The sequence below is a fragment of the Manihot esculenta genome, chromosome 18 (assembly GCF_001659605.2).
Source record: "Manihot esculenta cultivar AM560-2 chromosome 18, M.esculenta_v8, whole genome shotgun sequence".
Lineage (NCBI taxonomy): Eukaryota > Viridiplantae > Streptophyta > Magnoliopsida > Malpighiales > Euphorbiaceae > Manihot > Manihot esculenta.
Window position 1 is genome coordinate 14236517 of NC_035178.2, and position 22707 is coordinate 14259223.

Sequence of the window (22707 nt, forward strand, 5' to 3'; positions counted from 1 at the left end):
TTTAAAATATATTAAATAATTTATGTATTTTCATAACATTAATTATTTAATGCCATTGGATAATTATAGAGATTAAATTATTATTATTTTAAAATTATAAAAATTAAATAATATAAATATTTAAAGTGAGTATTATTTTACAATCACATATTTCGGTTGGTAATAAATATATTTAAATAAATTTAAGAGATTTTAAATTTTATTTTTTTATATAAAAAAATTATTATTTTTTAATTAAAAAATTAAATAATTAAATTTTATAAAATATAAAATATTTTAATTAAGAGATTTTAAAATAAAAATAAATTATTGGATTTTAAAAAAATTTAAAAACCTAATAATAACTTATTAATAAAAAGAAAAGTCAATCATCCATCTGTCCACTAAATTCTAACAATTAAACCAAACGCATTTCAACATCCAACTGAATAAAATTCAAGGTTAAATGTTGGGTTACGAAAAGCCCCTCTTACCATTTAAACACAGATGCGAATATTCAAGGACCGACAAGTTTCTATTTCCACGCGCCTCCACAAGACAGTTGAAGTTGTTGCAATGACATCAGACCCTAAACCGATGTAAGTATTAAACACTCGCTCTTGGTGAGAGTGGGTTGATGACTGTGTATAGTCAGCATCAAGCGCCCAATTCAATCTTGAAGGTATTTTCTCTCTTTTCCATTCGGTCCATTCCTCAAGTAGACTTGTTAATTAATTAATTATTTATATAGAATATATATTTTAATTTTATATAAAAAATAAAAAAATTATTAAAATATTCATCGATAAAAATAAAATTAATTATTATCAATTAGATAAATTTTATCAAACATAAGTTTATTTTTTATTTGATTAATATAGAAATATTTAATATATTAGTAAAATTCACTAATAATATATTATTTAATTTTTAATAATATAACATAAATAAAAGACATATAAAAAATATTAAATAAAATCTTTTTTTTTTTTGGTTTAGATCCCCTATACAGAAAGGTTGTGGTGCACCTAATTTAAGCTGAACCTAATTTGTATATATTTATATTTTAATTTAATTAGCTAAATCTTTACTAATTTTAATTAATATGTAAATTTTTAAATTTAATAATTTATATAATAATTTAATAATTTAATTGGCATAATATGTGTATCATTTTACACATATTTTTTTATATAAATTAATGATTAAATAACTAAAAAATATTTAATATTTAAATTATTTTGTATTTTAATTCAAATGTTTAATTTTTAATTTAATTAATTTTATATTTGCATTTGAATGTAATTTTAATTAATTTTTAAAAATTAAAATATAAAAGTTATGTCAAATTTAATTTTTTATTATTTTTTAAATATAAATTAATTTTATACGTAGAAATAATATTAATTTATATTTAATTATAATTAAATAATATATTTAATTTTAAATATATTAGTAATTCAACGATTAAATATATGGTTCTAATTTCAAGAGTAAATAAATTTTATTTTATATTAATAATTATAAAAATTTTATAATAAATATATTATTTTTAATTATTTTATATACATTATTATTTTATATTAAATAATATATTTACTATAAAATATTTTATTATTTTTAAATATAAACTAATTTTATATATGAAAATAATATTAATTTATATTTAATTATAATTAATTAATATATTTAATTTTAAATATATTAATAATTCAACGATGAGAATTTTAATAATAAATAAATTTTATTTTACATTAATTAGATAGAATCTGAATCAGAGTGAATTAACCTGTAATTTTGCAATTTATTTCAACGGTCACCGTGGGGTATTTTAAGATAGAGCATGATCTCTGTAAAACAACAAAAGAGAAACTTTTCTACTACAATAGAAAAAGGCACTATTAAAACCCCGCTCCCATATTTAAACCCCACCATTACTGCACTACGAAAAAGCCCACTCCTTTGCAATTTTGCACCCACCATTTTTTTCCCCTTTCACAGACTAGGGGCTGCCTCTGCCTTCTTCCACTTCTTCTTCTTCTTCTTCTTCTTCGCTGTTGTCTCTGTGTGTGTGTCTTCAAAGACCATATTCATGTCTGGCTTGTATGCACAGAATTTTTCGCCTTCAAGAACTCTGTCTCCACATATAAGAACAACCCCTGATGTTGATAGGTAGCTTATATAACAATTTTTCATCTTTTTATTTTTAGAAATAATTTCTCTGATTTCTGTTGATTTCTGGGTTTCTTCTCTTTTTTTTTTTTCAGTGGTCAGTATTTGGCTGAGCTGCTTGAAGAGCATCAGAAGCTTGGACCTTTTACTCGAGTTCTTCCTATATGTAGCCGACTTTTGAATCAAGGTTATTCTTTAAACTTTTCATTTTTAATTTCGATCTATGATTTTCCTGTTCGATTTTCCATTTCTTGTTTTTAACTCTGTTGTCTGGTGTATTTAATCCTCCCCTCTTCTTCTTATTTGTGAACGAAAATAAAAAATTAAAGCTGAATTTCCCATAAAGATGGTGTCCTTGGTTTTCTTCTCCTTGTTCATTGAGGCTTTTGTTATTCTTATTTTTAATTCTATTGAATCACTACTGAATTGGAATTGGATATGTTGTCTTCTTTAGAAATAAGGCTTGCAGTATGCTTACGTAAAATTGCCCACCTTAGTGCATTGAATTTATCAATCTTTTGGATTGGGGAAGAGCCTTGTGAATCTTTTATGTGTACATTGCTGAAGCTACTTCTTCCAAACACAAGTAATTTTAATTGAGAAATGAGAAATCTGTTATCATTTGTTAGATTCCATGGATGAGTATCTGCATAAAATGTTGAAGACAACATCATAAGAGAACTGCATCTTCCAAATTATGTTTTGGAGTCATGTCTTGCTGTTTCTTGGTTAAATTAGTTAGAGATAGGAGGGCTGGTTAAGTATCTTAAGTTACTGGTCCATTCTGAGTTTGGTCATGAGGGATTCAGGATCTCAAACTTGCAAGGATAACAAGTTTAAGGAGTAGAAATTATGTTTAATTGCAGTTTTGCAGGAAAACCAAGTGGTTTTTCTTGTTAAATTATGAATTTTAGTGCCCTGTATGGGATTGCATCTACCTTTTAATGATCAAAATCTTCCTCTCCTTGTTTTGATTTGTAGGGTGACCTTTGGCAGAGAAGCTTACTCAGCACTTATGTGGTGGCTTCCTGCTCTTGAATTATGCAAAACTTTTTCTTTCTTGCTTTCTTTCTTCTTCTTCTGCTTATGAATCTTTATTGTTGATTAACGTTGAAATGTGAGCCTCCTGTGTTGTCCATACTTCATTTTGCTCATCTTTGGCACCTCTTAGTTATAAGTATGCAACTTCACAAAGAAAATAGTTAACTGTTTATGGATTTTCATCTTTTCTTTTCAAGAGAACCTAAAAACAAGAATTGCATTACTCTTTTATGTCAGCAGAAATATTGCGGGTTTCTGGAATGATCCCCAACCTGGGGTTAAGTGACTTTGATAGGCTGCAACGTGGAAGCTTGAGCCCTATGGCTTCTTCTGACTTATTGCCAAATAATAGAAGCACGGGGATAATTGGGTGGAATGGGCTGCCACATGAGGTAAGCTTTTACATCTAACTTGAATGCAGTCCCTTACTTTTGGCAATTGGCTTTCATCTTTATATTGCTTGTTCTGTCAGAAAATAGATGATTAATGTTTCACATTTACTTGCACATTATTAACAAGAATTGGGAAAGCCTAAATTAAGAAACGGAGCAGATATACAATGTAGAATATCAATTTTCTTTAATAAGATGCCTCTATGTCCACTTTTTACTAACTCACTGGTCTAGACATTGTACGTTAAGGTCCGTCTTCAAAGGCTTCTTAGTAGAAACTTCCTACTTTCATCAATAACCTACATTATGGCAATTGAACAATGTATTTAATTTTTGCTTCATTTAGAACACAAGTACTCTTCAATTGAACAACATTCTTCGCTTCCTGTTATGTTTTCTTATTAACATGGCTTGATGGTCAAACAAGTTTACTGCTAATACTCATCATTAGTTTAAATAGATGCATCTTCTATGACTTGCTTCACATGTTTTCTTTGTCATAATCGTTCTTTTTCTTTCTTCTTTTTCCAATCTAATAAATGTATTAATAAAATCCAATTACTGTAGTATAACATCATATTCATTGTATAGCAGAGATTAGGAATGCAGGGGATGAATGTGGACTGGCAAGCAGCACCAGCAAGCCCAAGTTCCTATGTTGTGAAGAAAATCTTGCGTTTGGATATTCCTGTTGATAGCTATCCAAATGTAAGTTATGCTATTCAACTTGGGATGCTCTTTGATATCCTTACCATTGAATGTGCTTCCATAAACTTTTAGTTCTTCAGCAATTTGATTGAGAAGTCTAACATTTTGTTTCTTTGTGGATTTTAGTTCAATTTTGTAGGCCGGCTTTTGGGTCCTAGGGGCAATTCGTTGAAGCGAGTTGAAGCTTCTACAGGGTGTCGCGTGTATATTAGAGGAAAAGGTTCAATAAAAGACCTAGAAAAGGTAATTTTTTTTATTATAGGACTGATCCCCCACCCAGCAATGTCCGAGCCGAGAATTTGGGACGATTATTTTTATTACTACTACTACTAAAGACTATTTGGTTGCTTAAACCATTTGTTTTCTCACCGGCCAAAGAACCAATAGGTATCAAGGGAACAATGGGATGAACTAAATGTGGATTTATTTTCTGGTCTTTTCTTTTATGCTTCAATCTGTTTGGCTTGTCAATTTCTTACTAAATTTTTCCTATGATCTTTTATTCTAAAGGAAGAGTCATTAAGGGGAAGACCAGGCTATGAGCATCTGAGTGATTCTCTGCACATTATAATTGAGGCTGAGTTAGCTGTCAACATTATTGATATGCAAATGAGACAAGCACAAGAAATCATTGAAGAACTGCTTAAACCTGTGGTATGTCTACCGGCCTCGTCCTTTATTTAGATATTATTTAGCTAGTCTAAATCTCAAGGAACATTACTTCTTTTAATTATTTTTTTTATCTTTTTTAAATGTGATAGTTTCGTTTGGTTCACGCATTTGGCTTTGTGGGATCACTCTTCGACAATTTTTTTTTAGGATAAATTACTATAATTTCCTTCGAGTTTATCAAAATTAACTATTTAGTTTCTATTTCTTAAAAAAAACTAATTAAAATGTTCTTATATTTTATAAATAAAACTATTTAGTTCTCTTATCAATAAATACACGAATGTTTAGTTTGATCTAGAAAATAGAGATGAAGTAGTTAATTTTGACCAACTACAAGGACCTAATAGTAATTTGTCTTTCTATTTGTTTCAATTAAAAAGAAAATTTTGACGATCTATCTTACATTTTTCTGACTGAAACCTGATTTGTGGGTATTCCTTTGCTTATTTTTCTGCTATTCAATGTGTAAATAAGTCCAATTAAGCACTTCTACATTTACTCGATGGCCAAATAAGTTCAATTTAATTTTTTTTTTACCAATTAAGCCCATGCACTTTTATTCAATGGTCAATTAAGCCCTCCTTTCCTAGAAACTCACTTATTTTCATTCATCTTCCAATTTGCAGGATGAATCACAGGATATCTACAAGAGGCAACAGCTGAGAGAATTAGCAATGTTGAATTCTAACTATAGAGAAGAGAGCCCTGTACCAAGTGGCGGCGTCTCTCCTTTCAACTCGAGTGGAATGAAGCGTGCGAAAACCGGCCAATAGTGTTTCAGGATCAAATCTCCTCATTGGTTTCTTTAAAAATATTGTTTTAATATTCTTCTGATTATATGTGAATCCTGTATAGCTACTAAGAAGTGGTTTGAAGCCATGGCTGGTAGTTTTCAACCTTTGGTTATTTGTTGGGTAACACAAAACTTTAACAAGGGAAAGGAAATAGAAATTCATTTGTTATAACTTTTCTCCATGTAATTGCTTGCAGGTGTACTACAAGTATTAACAATTGTTAAATTTATTCTGTAATTAACATGAAGTCTGTATTATATAGATGCCAATAGTGGAATCAGGTGTTGGTTTTGATTGCTGCTACACATTCTTTCAGCAATGTGAATTCTTCTCCTAGAAGAGTTATTTTGTTTTTTTAGGGTGATTTACATTTTTGTTCCTGAGTTATACTACAATTAATGGATCAGTCTATTTATTTTCAAAATCGAACACTTAAACCCTTTTATTTTCATTCCGTCCAAATACAGTCCTTTCATCCATTTTTTCTTCATCCATTTCTCCTTTAATTCAAGACTGATTAAATCTTTCAAAATTATTTTTTCTTTTCATATTATCTTTATTGCACCATACAACACATATAAAAGAAACTTTTACGTTTAAAAATCTAAGTCTTTTTTCTTTCAAATTCTGCAGTTTTGATGTATTAAAATAGATCAGTCTTGAATTCAAATTCTGTAATTTTTTCAAAGTTTTCACCATTTTCAATATCTTTAGTATCAAATCAAATTAAAAATTTAAAATTCTAACTTAGTTGTCATTTCTTAAATTTTCTAGATATAGATTTCAAGTAACTATAAACATTTAAATCATTTAATTTTTATATATTAAAACATATCAGCTCAAAAATAATTTGAAATTTTTTGTCTATAAATTTTCTGAGTACAGAATTCAAATAATTATAAACACTTAAATTCTTTATTTTTTATATATTAAAATAGATCGATTCTTGATTTTAAAGTTTGCAATTTTCTCAAAGTTTTCACCATTTTCAGTACATTCTATCTTTCTCGATCAAAGCAAATATTACAAAATAAACACTTTTATTCATTCAAACACCTCATACAACTAAACCATTTTTACTACTACTATAAGCAATAAAAATATACAAATTAATAATAAAGTTTTTAAATTTTCTAATACACATTTTTCAAATTGCTATTTATCTTTCAAGGAGAGAATGAGAAAGAAAGAAGGAGGATTTGAATTTTTAGATGTAAAAATTTCTTTTATATGTGTTGTATGGTGGAATAAGAGTATTGTGAGAAGAAAAAATAATTTTTAGAGATTTGACTACCTATTTCAAAGAGAAATGGATGAAGAGATTGTGTATTTGGCCGGAATGAAAATATAGGAGTTTAAGTATTTGGTTTTAAAAATATAGGGATTGATCCGTTAATTATAGTATAATTTAGGAACTAAAGTATAATTTACTCTTTATTTTATTTTTTAAAAAAGCACTATTTAGTTCTATAGTATAGAAAAACTCACTAATTAATCTATTGGTTTTAAAAAACATATTACAACATTTATAATATTTTAAAAAGTCTATTCATTAATTTTAACCATTAAATATTACAAAATAATATAAAATATCTTCAATATGGAAATTTAAAAGAAATTTTTATAAAACTGAAAAATCAATTAATAAATTTTTTTATATCACAAGAATTAAATAGTAAAATAATTAAAAATTACAACTAATGGAATGATTAATTAATAAATTTTTAATATTTTAGAAATATTTTAATATATTTTTTAAAATTAAAAAATTAACTAAGTTTTTATTATATAATTAAATAATAATTATTTTTTTTTATTTTTCCTTTGCATGTTGAGGATCTGGCAAAATGAGTCTAGCAGGACAGATGCATAAAACAGTAACAAATTTATTAGTTCATCTTGTAAGAAACACTCAAGGCCAGCAATCTGTTTCAAACTCGCCCCATCTTCCACCACCCAATCATTTTTTATCATTTTTTTCTGATTTTGTGACGGACGGAAATAGGATGTTCTGTTTGTCTTGAATCCCACAGTTTGTCTAAAACACTCGAGTACGTTAGGTCAAAGGGCATTTAACTCGATTTAAGGTCTTGATTTTGATTCCGTCTCCGTTGTTCTTAAATGGATTTTAAATACCATTAACGTGGTTTTTTTTTAAAAAAATCCAACAATTTATTTTGATAATAATTTATTATTTTTTAAGAAATTAATTTAATTTATATATTTAAGTACATAAATATTATAATTTTTAATAGAAAATATATTTAAATTATTATAAGATTATACATTTAATACGCAACTTATTTTTAGCATATAAATTTACATTTTTCAATGATAAATTGAAATAATCTTCTTTTAATGAATAAATTAAGAATTTTCATTAAAATCCAAATAACAATTAAAATTTGATCAAAATTTACAAAATAGTTGGGGTCATTTATATAAATATTTTTTCGCCATTTAAATTCTATACTAAGTTTTCAACGTTTTTCAAAACGTGTAAACTGCAACATAACGAAATTTTCGTTGAAACGGTCGTTTTTGAGTATTTGATCAATTCGATTTAAAATTAATTTAAATTTAATAAATTAAAAATTAAAATTTTAATATAATTAAAAATCATATTGAATTGATTTTGATAAAAATTAATTTAAATCAAATTAATTTAATTTAATTTGATCCGATTCGGTTTAATTAATTAATTTTTTTAGTTTTTATACTCTAATTTTAATATTTTAAAATTTAATTAAAATATTTCAAATTTAATTATAGTATAATTTTTCTGTATTATAAAAAATAATATAATATCGATTCAATTCAATTTCACAAATTTTTTTAATTAAAATCTAACTAAATTGAAATAATCGTTAAAAAAATAAAAAATTAAATGAAATACTACTTATTCTTAGTCTTGAACACATCAGATAGATAAACTCTTCAAAAAATTTTAAAAATATTTATTTATTTTCAAATAATTATTCATTTGAGAGTCAAAACGACTATCATTAAACTCTATTTGAACCTTTCTGTTTTTGCATATTAAACAAGAGTGGAAAAGGTTTCCCACAAAGTTATCATAGCAAATGTTGCAACACCATATGTGAATTTTTCTTATTTGATTTTTTAACTGAAGTTTTTTTTTTTCAAAATGATTTTAATTGAATTTTAAATTTGAAAATGGTAAAAAATAAATCTCACAATCAGTCTTTTGTTTGTTGTTATTAGATTATTTGATGTTTAATAACAAATAAAATTATTTAATCACTATCAAAAACAACTCGTGATGCGTTTGATATCGTCATTAGAATTATATATATTAAAAATTACAAATTTTAATCTATAGTATATTTGATATATTTTAATTTTAAAAATATAAAAAAAATAAAATTGATTTATTTGAATGTGGACTTATTTCAAGGAAATAAAAAAAGTCATTGAAGGTCCAGCAGCCCAATGGGCTTAAAGAATAACAGAATCCAGAAAAGGTCAAATTGCTATGGCTGCTGCAGCTGAGTGCTGCCCTGCCCGGCCCTGCAAATATAAACACCGCTCTTCATGTGATGTGTGAAAAGCGGGTTCTGGCTTAATCGTCTACTGATAATCAGGAGGAGGAAATCAAAACCCTCGGAAGGAGAAGAAGAAGAAGAAGCAAGAGATATGGGGAAGCAGCCTGTGAGAATGAAAGCGGTGGTGTACGCTCTTTCACCATTTCAACAGAAGGTTATGACTGGTCTCTGGAAAGATCTGCCCTCCAAGATCCACCACAAGGTCTCCGAGAACTGGATCAGCGCCACCTTACTTCTCACCCCTCTCGTCGGCACCTATACGTACTTCCTCTCCTCTCTCTCTCTCTCTCTCTCTCTCTCTCATCTTTTTCTTCTTATTTTCATTTAATTTTCATGGTTGTGGTGTGAAAACCCTATTCCCAAATAAGATTTTTTCACATGAGAAAACGATAACTTTTGGGTTTTGTGAAAATGGAAGAAGATCCAATAAAATTGATGTATCAAACTCGTGCTTTGTTTCTTCGTTGATGTTGATTATTGTAAGTGTTGGATTGATTGGGTGTAAGGATCAAATGAATCTAACAATGAGTTTCAAATTGCTTGAAGTAGTATTTATTGTTATAATCTGTTGTACGATTTAACCAATTCGCATATTTAGTTGTCCATTGTGTCTCCACAAATCGGCAGACTCATACTATCCATATTAATTGTGATTGTTGTTTGCTAGAACAGTTGGCAATTCCATTTACCAGAGTTTTATTTGTACTGTTTTATTTTGTGCCACTCTTGAAATGCTAGTATTATATCATCTATGATGAACTTGCTACATTTGAGCATGGTTATCTTGTGAATTGTAAGAGCATGAGTACTTTCTTGGTGCTTGTATATGAGAGTTGCATTGTTCTACTTCTATTCTTGCTTTAGATGCCTTTTTCATCAAGTATTTCATAATCATTTTGCAAATCTTTTTTCCTTAAGATATGGAAAGTATAATCTAGGTGCTATTTTCCAATTTAAGATGCATAATTTGTTTTCTTTCTTCTTTTCGATGTGTTCTATCTTCTATTAAACTATGAAGGAAAACCCATGGTCTTCTAATGTGTCCCAATGTGGCTGCAATGTTCTTTTTAACCATACAGGTTCAGGAAATTTTTTTCCATAGGATGTTAGTTACATGCCTAAATAATAAAAACAACCACCACATCTTTATCTAGGGATTTGTCTGTCTTTGAAATCTTCAATTTGAGCAATTCCATTTTGCTTTCTTTCTGTGTTTTTATTGGTTGTAGCTAACAGTTTGTTTATTCTCATTTCTTTTCATTTCTTGTAATCCATGCAGTTATGTGCAGAACTTCAAAGAAAAGGAGAAGTTGGAGCATAGGTACTGAGGTCATGCATGTGATCAAAGGACTGTTTACCTTTTTTTTGTGGGAAACTTGATAATTTTCTTGTTTCACTAAAAAAATAAAGCTCAATGCTTGGATTTTAGCTGCAGTTGCAGTTATCAATTTTTAGCAAGCTTTTGTTATGAATATTTCTATTTGTAGCCAAGGTTTAATCTATACTTGTCCTTGAAATGCTTTCTGAATTGCTAAATATTGAACAAATTTGGTGTTGAACTCTTGTCCATTATTTGATGCTTGTCATTCTAATTGTTGCTCAACTACACGAGTAGAGAATTCATCAATCTATTTTTAATGAATTTTTGCACTATTTTTGATATTCTAAGTTCCTTATCCTACATTGAGTATGGGTAGTGCATGGGAGAGATTGTTGGGGAGTGTGTCCGTGTTATATGTTAGTCCTAAGTGACCTCGAAGCAAATTTAGGTTTGTTCCAATGATTATGTGAGCAGTAAAAGAGTTGGAGCCCTCTATAGTATTACCATGCTATTGTGTCTCAGTTATTGTTCTGAAGTAGGTTGTAGCTTCGTAGTTAAGACTTTCTTGACAACCTCGAAAGCCGTGTGTTTCAATCCCTGGTGTTGTCTCTTTTGTTTTTTAGCTTTTATGATTTTAACACTTCATCATATCTTACCCGTCCATTAGAAGATCTTAGCCCTTAAAATTATGATATAGATGCTTCTTTACTTTCAAACCCTAGAGCCACTTTCCTTATTCTCTTCTTTTCTGCCATCACTTCCCTATCCTTTTCTTCCTCTTGATGCCATTTTCTTTCCTTTTTTTTTTTTTTTCTTACATGATAAACTCCTTCAAGATTTCAACTAAAGCTCCATATACACCGTACAGGAAGACCCAGCTTTAATGTCATCTTTTCCTGTTTTTCTCTTTCAAGTTTATTCGTAGTTGTACTTTTTTTTTTGGTTGGGGCTGGGGGGGTGTTTAGATGGTGAGTTTGTCATTGAAGATGAAATATCATGGTGTTATTCTATATGGGTGATTTTTTTATTGATTTATTGATTGATTCAAGTTTTATTTTAATTATTATAATTTTTTTAAAGTTCACCACTGTAGGATTTAATTTTTCTTCTAAACTGACATTTTATTATATCGGTTTTTCTTTTAGTTCTGTTTTTTATCTTAAGATTTCTTGATTTTGTCCTTCATCTTATTTTACCTTACAGATTGTATTCTTCGAGATGAGTGTGTCAAACCGTAGGTTGTGGAACTAATTTTCTCAGTTTTTGGGTTGAACTGTTTTTGGGGAACATTGAGTATATAGCTTTTTATTTATGAAAAGAGAAGAAATAATCTTTTAAATTGAACTGAACTGATTTCTTTTGGTTTTATTTGTTTGGGTATTTCAGTTTGGTTTGGTTCTTAATTTTCAAGAATGGGAGTATTGTGATTTATATTCGTGGAATCTGCCATACCTATTAATATGTCAACATGCTTGTTTTATTTGGAAGAAAAGATTTTCCATGATTCTCATCATATAGGTAGGTACTGTAAAGCGTCTCCCTTCTATCATCAATTCAACAATAATTTAGAGATTAATAATTCAGGTATTATAGTTTTAATGACCAAATACAATACTTTTAAGGTCTATTAAATAAAAAAGTTCAAAAATTTACTAATTTTTGTATTTATATTTTAACTTTAAAATCTTTAACAATAAAATAAATTTTTATATTTTTATTTCAATTTTAACTATTTGATTTAATCAATTTTTTAAAAAAAATATTTAATTTACGTGTCATATCACGATCAAAAATTTAAATAGTTTTGTTGATTTATATTTATATTTTAAATTTTAAATTTTGTATAATAAAATTATACCTTTCTTGATTTATCACAATTATAATTAAAAAAATTAAATTAAATCTGAAAAAATTAATAGTATATTATAATATAATTTTTAAATTTAAATTTTATATTAAAAATAAATTTACTTTATATTTATCATTATATTCTATAATATTAAATAAATTTTTATAAATAAAATTTTATTATATAAAATATCACTTATAAATATTATATATTAAAATATTTCATTAAAGATTTATATTTATTATTATAAATTATATATATATTTTTAATATATAAAAAAATTATATTTTACATTAATAAGTAAAGTCATCTTTTGTTAATTTTTATAAAAATTTAAATATATTAATGACATTTTTTATAAATTATTTAAAATATTTAATATTTTTATTTTGTTCATTATATAATAAATATATTTATGATAAATATTAATTTATTGATTGATCCAATAAAAAGTTATATTTCATCAATATTTTTATACTATACTATAATTTTTTTACATTTTAAATTTTATTAAACTAATGGCTGTATAAAAATGCAAAATAAATAACGGGATTAAAAAAATATTATTAAAATAAAAAAATATATTTTAGAATTATTTTATTAATATAATAAAACTTCAAAAATTATATTATAATTTTTTAATAATTTTTTTATATTTAATTTATTTAACTAGATTTTAATTAAAATAAAATAAAAAAAATTTATTTTTATTATTTTAAATTTTTTTTGAAAAGAATTTTTATTATTTAAATTTAAAATTTAAAATATAAATATAAATTAATTTAAATATTTCATTTTTTTATTCAAAAAATATTTTAAAAATAATCTTACATAACAGATTATAAAATTAAATAACTAAAATTAAAATAAATATAAAAAAATTAATTTTATTATCCAAGATATAAATGTGAAAAACAATAAATATTTAAAAGATTTTTCTATTAGACTTATTTTTAATAATAAAAATTGTACATGCCTAATATATCTTAGGCTGAATTATTAGAAGATTTTACATAATATTACAGGCATATGGTTATAGAGAACTTTGGTTGGAATGAAAAGAGAAATTTGGCTTTTGGAATTTAATTCATTCTTCAATAGAAGCGCAGCGCAGGATAATGAGACGTAATAGCGCAAGATAAGATGTCAAGTTCATGTTTTTTTTTTTCTCAAAAGAGCTGAAAATAAAATAGGGAAAGTACACTAGCTTCATATCAATAACATTAACTCATCATGTCCAAAAAGTCTAAGACACCAAGACTTTCAAAGAAAACCTCCCTCAGCAGCATAACTACTCAGGCATAAGCATTCAAAAATGCTCTACCAGGTTGACGCTGTGCCAATGGTCCATGACATCCGAGAAGCTACAAGACAAGACAAATATACAACCAATGTTTAGCTTCCATAACATTCAACTAAATAATATGGATAATGAAAAGCATGCAGTTTTCACAATTATAAAAATTGTAACAAAACCAAAGGACCAGATGCTAACCTTGGCATTGACTCCATCTGATATAATGCGGTTCTCTGCCTTCAACTTCACATAATCAGTGCGGTTGAACTTGGTGAACCCCCTGAAAATTACAGGTAGCAGGTCGGTAAGTTACACTCAAAACGACTTGGTAAATTTCCCATGGACACAACGAATAGAATATCCCCACCACACAATAATTTAAATACCAATCTCTAATGCCAGGAGAATAATTCTTCTGTTATTACTACAAGGAAAAAACAAATTGGATAATAAAATAAGACCTACGCCTTTAAATCTTTCCTTCTCTCAAGTGAACATGTAAACATAAGTGAGCGATATTTTAATAAACACATAATTGCACAGGAAATCATGGGCAGCAGAAAAATTGGAATAGAGTCCTGAAAATATAAAATAGAGAGATAACATGATGGGGAGAAAAAGAATAGAACATACCATTTCCTGCTGACAATGATCTTTTGGCGACCAGGAAATTTGAATTTTGCACGGCGGAGAGCCTCCTGTGCATGATGGCTGTTGCTGTCCTTGCAACGAACAGACAGAAGAACCTGGCCAATGGCAACTCTTGCACAAGTGCCCTGAGGTTTGCCAAAAGCACCCCTCATACCAGTTTGGAGCCTATCAGCTCCAGCACATGAAAGCATCTTGTTGATTCGCAAGACATGGAATGGATGTACCCTGACCCTCAAATGGAAAGCATCCTTCCCAGCAAACTTGGCCATATACTTGTTGCAAGCAATACGGGCAGCCTCAAGAGCTTCACTGGAGACATTTTCCTTCTCCCATGAGACCAAATGTACGCAGAAGGGGAACTCATCCACTCCTTTTTTCTTCATTCCTACATCATAGATCCTGATTTTGGGATCAGGCACACCACGGCAGTAGCGAGATTTTGGATATGGCTTATTTTTTATCTGGCGGTAACATCTTGCTGGTCCTGCAAAAGTCAGAAACAATAGAAGATCAACCCAGTGTAGATAACACTCCCATTCAAAATTCAGTCCCCAACACAACCAAAGCTTGTAGAACAAAATACAACTCATTAAAATCAATTACAAAAGAACATATATTCGATCCTATTGCATTCAAATTAATAAAAAGTGACAAAAAACATCTGATATAGATATAAGTTCATCTCATCACAAAACAACATAAAGATTTAACAAAAGATCTGAAGAATCAAAATTCACAGCACTTAATCACCAAATTGTACTGATCACAATATCAATCAGTTCTCAAAAATCCTAGTTTTTCAATAATATTCAATATTACCCACATAATTGACTTGCTAAAATTCCTCCTCAGAGTTTCTACATATGAAAAACGGAAATAATTCTAATACAAATCAAGATCTAGGGAGCAAGCTACACTAACACGTACGTAACCAGTGCATTAACAGGGATAACCACTAACAGGGTTTCCAACAAAAAAGAAAATGAAAAATAAACAGATCATGCCATCTATCCCTATAAGATGAAAGAAGATAATTTGCAACCAATTCGAAAACAGATACACGCTCAAACAAACGAAAACAATAAAAGAAAACAAATCCATAAAGAATCCGAGCGAAATTTCAAAATTGAACAATACAATCCCATGAAGACAAGCCATACAGATACAGGAAAACATTAGAAAGAAGGAAGCTTACTCCTCCCCATGGCGACGGCTCCGGAAAACGCGCAGAAGAAACCCTAGAAAACAAAATAGAGTAAAACTGGGTTCTACTTCCCTTATATTTATAGGAAGGAGAGAGGGACTTAGCTAGGGAAAGCCTAACACGTTTGCTGCTGTTTTTACGTGTGTGCTTGCGTCATCCTTCATGGACTCCGACCCGATTTTGCGTCCAAGTTCGCGGACCACGTCGGTCTCTCTCGCGTTTTGGACCCGGCCTCCTTTTAATTTATTTATATAAAAAAATATTGAAACTTCTTAAATTATCTTTATTATTTTTTATTAATTATAATTTTATTATTTTAAAAATTTTTAATTTAATTATTTAATTATATTAATATTATATTTAAATTCAAATTGATTAAAAAAATCTATTAACATTTAAATTATAGTTAGATTAAATTTTATCATAAAAAATTCTCTTAATATTTAAATTATTTATATTGTAATTTTATCATAAGTTAAATTAATTTTTTTTAAAAATAATTATACTTGTTATTATTTAAATTTTTTTGATTTAATTATTTAATTATATTATTAATCTATTTAAATTTAAATTAATTGAAAAAGTTCTTGATTAAATTTTATTTATAGAAGATATTTTTTAACTTTAAAATTTTATTTATTAAAATTTTATTGTAAGTTAAATTATATTTTTAAAAAATAATGAATTAAAAAAATTGTATATAAAAATAAATATTTTATATTAATAATCAAAATATTTTATGATATAGTATATTTAGAAATAAATTAATAATTTTAACATTAATTTAATTAAATTATTATTATTAATAAATTTATATATTTTTTATTATTTTTCATTACATATAATTTATCCATCTATACTATATATAAAAGTGAAATTATGGAAATACCGAGATCGCCAATTATACCTCAATGTTGTTTATTTATTTATTATACAAAAGTGAAAAGATGGAAATACTGAGATCGCCAATTATACCTCAATATTGTTTATTTATTTATTATACTTTAAATTTAAAAATAGATAATGATTTTTCATGTTGTTAATTAAAATTATGATGTAATCGGATTGAAATTATATTGTGATTGGTTAGACCTACAAGAGGGAGAAAGTAAGGTGGTTGGCACTCACGGCAAGTACTCCGATGTTCAAATTAGTAAATTGAAGAAAAAGGTGAGAGTGAGAAATCGCTTAGAATTTAAAATATTGGTGTGAGAAAATAGCGTACATTTATCTCTATGATCGTTAGTTTTTATACTGTAAGAGGATGGTTAATTATAGTATTTTTCTGATAATCTAGTGATGATGTGGTCGGCTCACTGGTAAGAAATCTTTACGGGCTAATTGGTTGAGTATCTTGTGATTGTAGGCATAAAGGAGATCTGCTGGATTGTAACTGTTAACGATAACTTCCTTATTGAGACTTGCCCTGAAGTTGAGAGGGCGAGTCTGTTCGACCTGAGGCAGGATCTTTTTTCTCTTGGTTCCAAGCACAACGGTCGTTCGAGTCTTCATAAGGAGTCGAGCGTCCTAATCTTCCTTTCTATGGGTGGAACCAGCTATCAACTTACTAAACTCTTGCCACATGACCCTGTCTTATGGTAACAGCTCACGACTTACTTTAGAAAATTTTCATATAACATCAGAGGTCCCCTCACTTGTCTTTAACTTTTTTAGATTTGAAAGTGTCCATTGTCTTCAAGATCTAAGGCATGTGACTTGTTTATTGGTCTTCCATACTAGCATCGCTTTGCCTGCTCCTACCCATAAATGACAATTATCTTGTGGCTATGATAATAATAAGCTGACCCTAACTTCCAGTCATGTCTTGAGAATCTTTATTAACGAGTTTCTGGGCATTTTCTAGTACTTGCGAGCTCTTTGGCCTTTTTCAACCCTGACAGGAGTCTGTGCATTTTTAGTCCTGACTTTCTTCCGAGCACTTTCTTGTCCTAATGGCCCTAGTGATCTTCTGAAAATTTTTTGCCCTGTTGAGCTTCCGAATATTCTCTGGCCTTGACTAGTCTTTCGATCATTTTTTCGCTCTATCAAGCTTTCGGGCATTTTCTAGCTCTAACTAGCTCTTAATCATTTTTTCGTGCGTCTTTCGGCTTTTTGCCTTAGACTTTAGTTCGAGTTTTTTCACTCCCTGTCATCTTTCGGACTCATAGCCCTGACTTTCATCCGAGCACTTTTGCTCTTGTGCAACTTCTGGGCTCTTTTGCCTTTAAGTATCTTCCGAGTATTTTTGCTTTTGCGTATTTCATGGGCTTTTTTGCCCTTAAACATCTTTCGAGTATTTTTGCTTTTGCATATTTTCCGAGTTCTTTTGCCCTTAAGCATTTTCCGAGAATTTTTGCACTTGCACATCTTCTAGGCACTTTTGCCTTTAAGTATGTTCCAAGCATTTTTGTTCTTATATCTCTTCTGGGCTCTTTTGCCCTTAAGTGTCTTCCGAGCATTTTTATTCTTGTGAGCTCCTTTTTCTCGAGCTTCCGGGTATTTTTTCAGCCCTCGCAGCTTATCATCAAATGACTCAGAAACTTCTTGTGACACGGGACCAACACCCAATTAGTCGACATGGTGTATACTCACTTTGCGGCTTAATATCAAAATGCCTTAGAAACTTTTCGTGAAGCGGGATTAAACCGGTTGATCGACTTGGTGTATACCCGTCTTGCGGCCTGGTATAAAATGCCTTAAAAACTTTTTGTGAAGCGGAAGTAACACCCGATTGGTCAACCTGGCATACTCGCCTTATGGCCTTGGTATCAAATGCCTTAAAAACTCTTACTCATTGGGACTAACACTCGGTTGGTCGGCTTGGCGTATACCCGTCTTGCGGCCTAGCATGAAATGCCTTAGAAACTTTTTATTCATCGGGACTAACACCCGGTCATGTACCATGAGGTTTTCCCCCAAAGCCTTGAAACTTTTATTCATCGGTCCAACACCCGGTCTTCTGGCCTGACAGATTTACGTCTTATGGCTGTGTTTTTGTGGGACTAATACTCAGTTATTAAATGCCTTATTATGCGGAACCAGCGTCCGGCTGACCTTGTGGCCTTTATGAATATTTGTTTTTATGAATCAACGTCCGGAATATGTATAGGACCCCTGTCCGGATGGAGGACTCATGCCTGGGTGGCCTTATGCTCTTTATGAATGTTTATTTCCGCGGACCAACGCCCTAAAGATGTGCAGGACCCATGTCCGATCTAGGATCCATGCGCACTCTTCTGGCCTTATGGCCTTTATGAATATTTATTTTTATCTCCACACTTTCATCCATCCAATATTTCTGATAAAAGAAAAGATTAAAGAATATGTCATAGTTTTATTTATAATATTTTTCACGAATTACCTTCTTTCAGGAATATAACAAAAGACTCGGTCATCTATCTTGACCAATGTCAAAACTTTGGAGTTTGACTCAGGGGCTGAATGTCTATGACACTCTTCTTATAGCCACCCCTATTAACACTCGGTCCTTCTACAATCACATGAATAATCTTCCATAGGTTCACTGTCGGGGGAGGTTTTGGGAATTCTTACCTCGAGCTCGGGCCTCCTATCTTTTCTACTCTTTCTGATAAACTTTCAAAGTGTGCCGTTCCCTACTAACATTTTGATCTCGTCTTTCAATTGCCAACACTCCTCCGTTACATGTTTGTGGTCTTCATGAAAATGGCAGTACCTGGTCCTATCTCATTTTTCGACTTTCTTAGGGTTGAGTTCGAGAGGCCATCTTATCCTTTTGTCATTTTTTCTAATCCATATTAGGCTAAGCATTCGTGAGTCGTCTAATGGAATATATTTTTTATACTTATCTCGACCATTCCTTCCTTGAAAAATAGGGTAACTTCTATGGTCTCCCTCATTGTAACAGCCCGGACGTGAACCCCGGCACTGTTACCGCTCACAGCCCGTGACCTTCCTCTGGGCCCAGCCACTGTGAGCAGCTCTTAACATCCCTTCACCCTCACGGGTTCCAGGCAGGATTTGTCCCTCGGGGGAGCCATTACGGCCCGCCCTAGCCCGAGTGGATTTGGCCCAATTCCTTCCTCTGGGAATTAGGTCTCACTCTCACCAGACTATTCCCTTAAAGTGGGAGGTCAAGGGTTCGAGCAGTGGGGGAGGCGACCTAATTCCCAGAGGAAGGAATTGGGCCAAATCCACTCGGGCTAGGGCGGGCCGTAATGGCTCCCCCGAGGGACAAATCCTGCCTGGAACCCGTGAGGGTGAAGGGATGTTAAGAGCTGCTCACAGTGGCTGGGCCCAGAGGAAGGTCACGGGCTGTGAGCGGTAACAGTGCCGGGGTTCACGTCCGGGCTGTTACATAAAAAATCTTTTATTTTACGAAATCTAATGCCTAAAGCATGTTCATGCATCATGATTACATGTAATAGGATTGATTGCACTAGTTTCACGAATGTGGCGCATTGCATTATTTGATGTTGATTCAGGAGGTTTGAACCAAGGCGACTTCAATAGCCCATTTCTGTCATTGAGTCTTGGGTGAGTCCTTTGAGAGCCAGACAAGTACATATAGGAAAGTCCCTGTGAGCTCTCTGTGGACTAGGCACCCTGTCATGTATGTGAAAGTCCTGTGTGAGCTTCCTTGGGGGAGCCGGGCACCGACAGAGGGATTTTTGAGGTCATGTCCGATCCTTGAGAGTAAAGGATGCTAGCAAAGAAAGAAACTCTCAAAAACAGTCCGTGGGGAATATTTTATCTGCATGAGCCCCGAGACGGACAAGATACAATTATGTGATTTCTTTGTGATATGACGCATTTCATGAGAGCATGTAATTAATGAACTGTTTTCTTTGTTTCTACTCACTGGGCTTTTTAGCTCACCCCTCTCTCCTAACCCCAGTTTTGCAGGTCAGTGGTAGGCCAGGAAGACGTCAAGGGTAAGAAGGCTTGTAATAGTATTAGCTTAGTACTTTTAGTGTGGACATGTAATGTAAACTGAGATATTGTAATGTAAAGTATAGTAGAGTTATGTTTATGGATTAGTACTGTGCTTGGCCCTAAGACTTGGTTAGTCCCTGTTTAATACATGTTGTATGTAAAGTTTTAAATGTTGAGTTGTGTTGAACTGAACTTGTGGCATGTGTTGTTTACCACTTTAGAGATTGATGAGGGCCCTGCAGGAGGTCTTATGTTTGTGGTCTGATGCATGCACAGGTTAGGTTCTAGTTCTTTGGATGTGATCCCAGCTTGATGTATGTTATGTTGACCCAACTAGAGTTTTGATGAGGGCTCTAGTAGGGGGTTCTTTTATGTTTCCAGCTATGTTGCATACAGGTCAAGCTCGGTCTATACATCTTATGTTTCAGTTTTTATGTTTAAGTTTTGATCATGTATGGGATTTAACCGGGTGATAGGAGGTATGTTTGGCTTGCTACGGGTCCCGGCGACCTTAAGCCGATCTGGATCCTAGCGCCGGTGGCGGTTCGGGCCGTTACGGTAGGGTATCGGTTTCCGGGCTGTTACACTCATACCTTTACTTTTCTGGCTTTTGACCTTGCTTCTGACTTGTCCTTTTGTCCTCTTACCATCCTTCCTAGCACCTTTAAGCAGGCCGTTCCAGCTTCCAGTCAGTGTCCTTGGGAATCTCATCTGATAGCTCTCATTCCTAGAACTTGTCATTCCCTTTAGAACATACTCGGACTGCCTCCATCCGAGTCCCTGGGATATCTTCGGAGACTTCTTCCCTTCCCCTGGGAGCCATAAGTGACACTTGTTCCTGAGTTTTGTATTGCTTGAAAATAACTTGCAACCTTCTAACCTACTGGAGTATTTGCTCAATGCTCAGATTGTTGAAATCTATTTCGTTGACTATAGAGGCTGTGTTTTATCCACTGTCAAGGGTGGAAGAAATGATAATATCCTCATTCGTAGCAGGCTTAGCAGCAGCTCATGAATTGTCGGCCATTAAAGATAAAAGAGAGATTTTTTTAAGAGAAAAATGAAAAAAAGACCGATTTTAATCCAAATGAACAGAGATAATTCAATGGATCTTCTCAGTAATGGAACCAATGATGTTGCTGGAATTAAAATTATGACGTGACCGAATCGGAGCTGTGCTATGATTGGCTAGACCTGCAAGAAGGAGAAAGCGAGGTGGTTGGCGCCTATGACAGTTACTTCGACGCTTCAGTTAGTAAACTGAAGAATAAGGCGGGAGTAAGAAATCGCTTAGAATTCAGAGTATTGGTGTGAGAGAATATCGTACTTTTATCTCTTTGATCGTTGATTTTTATATTATAAGAGGATGGTTAATTATAGTATTTCCTGATAATCCGGTGATGATGTGTCCAGCTCGCTGGTAAGGGATCTTTACCGACTAATTGATTAGGTATTCCGTGATTGCAGGCGTAAAGGGGATCTGCTGGATTGTAACTGTTAACGATATCTTTTTTATGGAGACTCGCCCTAAAGTTGAGAGAGCGAGTTTGTCCAATCTGAGACTGACCTGTCCTGAGACAGAGTTTTTTTTCTCTTGGTTTCGAGTACAATGATCGTTTGAGCCTTCATAAAGAGACGGGCGTTTGACTCTGACTGTCTATCAGTTTACTAAACTCTTGCTATATAATCCTATTTTATAATAATAGCTCATAACTCACGTTGAAAAATTTTCATGTAACATAATTATAAATTTATTAAATTTATAAATTAATTATTATAATAAAAATAATTTATTAAATTTAATATAAATTTTAACATTTTAAAATTTTAATTATAAATATATAATATGTTAAATCTACATTTATTTAAGTATATATTTGAAATTTAAGTAGATAATAATTTTATTATTTAAATTAATTTAAAGTTAATAAAATTGAAAATTTTATATATTTAATTAAATTTAAATTTATAGTGAATGATAAATTAAGGAGATAATTATTTCATTATTTAAATTAATTTAACATTAATAAAAAAATTTAAATTTTGAGTTATATATGAATATTAAAAATTTAAATATATTTTTTTAAAAAGTCAAATTTATGGCATAAAATTATTAAAATAACATATATAAATATTAAATAAATAAA

At 30.7% G+C, this 22707-nt stretch overlaps 3 protein-coding genes across 4 annotated transcripts; 2 read left to right on the forward strand and 1 right to left on the reverse strand.

Annotated features, from left to right (window-relative positions):
• The first annotated feature begins 1900 nt into the window (after positions 1-1900).
• LOC110605827 (KH domain-containing protein At3g08620) lies at positions 1901-6063 on the forward strand. Of its 2 annotated transcripts, none has more exons than XM_021744476.2 (7): positions 1901-2151; positions 2247-2338; positions 3433-3584; positions 4176-4292; positions 4419-4535; positions 4803-4946; positions 5591-6063. In XM_021744476.2, the coding sequence occupies exons 1-7, from the start codon at positions 2072-2074 to the stop codon at positions 5735-5737; spliced, it is 849 nt and encodes a 282-aa protein (XP_021600168.1). In that variant the 5' UTR covers positions 1901-2071; the 3' UTR covers positions 5738-6063. The 2 variants fall into 2 exon arrangements, with proteins under 2 accessions (XP_021600168.1, XP_021600169.1); XM_021744477.2 differs by having other exon boundaries at positions 1902-2151; positions 4179-4292.
• A 3209-nt stretch (positions 6064-9272) lies between these two features.
• On the forward strand, positions 9273-10883 carry LOC110606052 (cytochrome b-c1 complex subunit 8). The gene is made up of 2 exons (XM_043952966.1): positions 9273-9585; positions 10604-10883. The coding sequence occupies exons 1-2, from the start codon at positions 9416-9418 to the stop codon at positions 10650-10652; spliced, it is 219 nt and encodes a 72-aa protein (XP_043808901.1). The 5' UTR covers positions 9273-9415; the 3' UTR covers positions 10653-10883.
• A 2750-nt stretch (positions 10884-13633) lies between these two features.
• Positions 13634-15794, reverse strand: LOC110607024 (60S ribosomal protein L10). Its single transcript, XM_021746066.2, has 4 exons — positions 15638-15794; positions 14425-14926; positions 13990-14071; positions 13634-13858 (listed from the first exon to the last, which is right to left on the reverse strand). The coding sequence occupies exons 1-4, from the start codon at positions 15645-15647 to the stop codon at positions 13790-13792; spliced, it is 663 nt and encodes a 220-aa protein (XP_021601758.1). The 5' UTR covers positions 15648-15794; the 3' UTR covers positions 13634-13789.
• Between the last annotated feature and the right edge of the window lie 6913 nt (positions 15795-22707).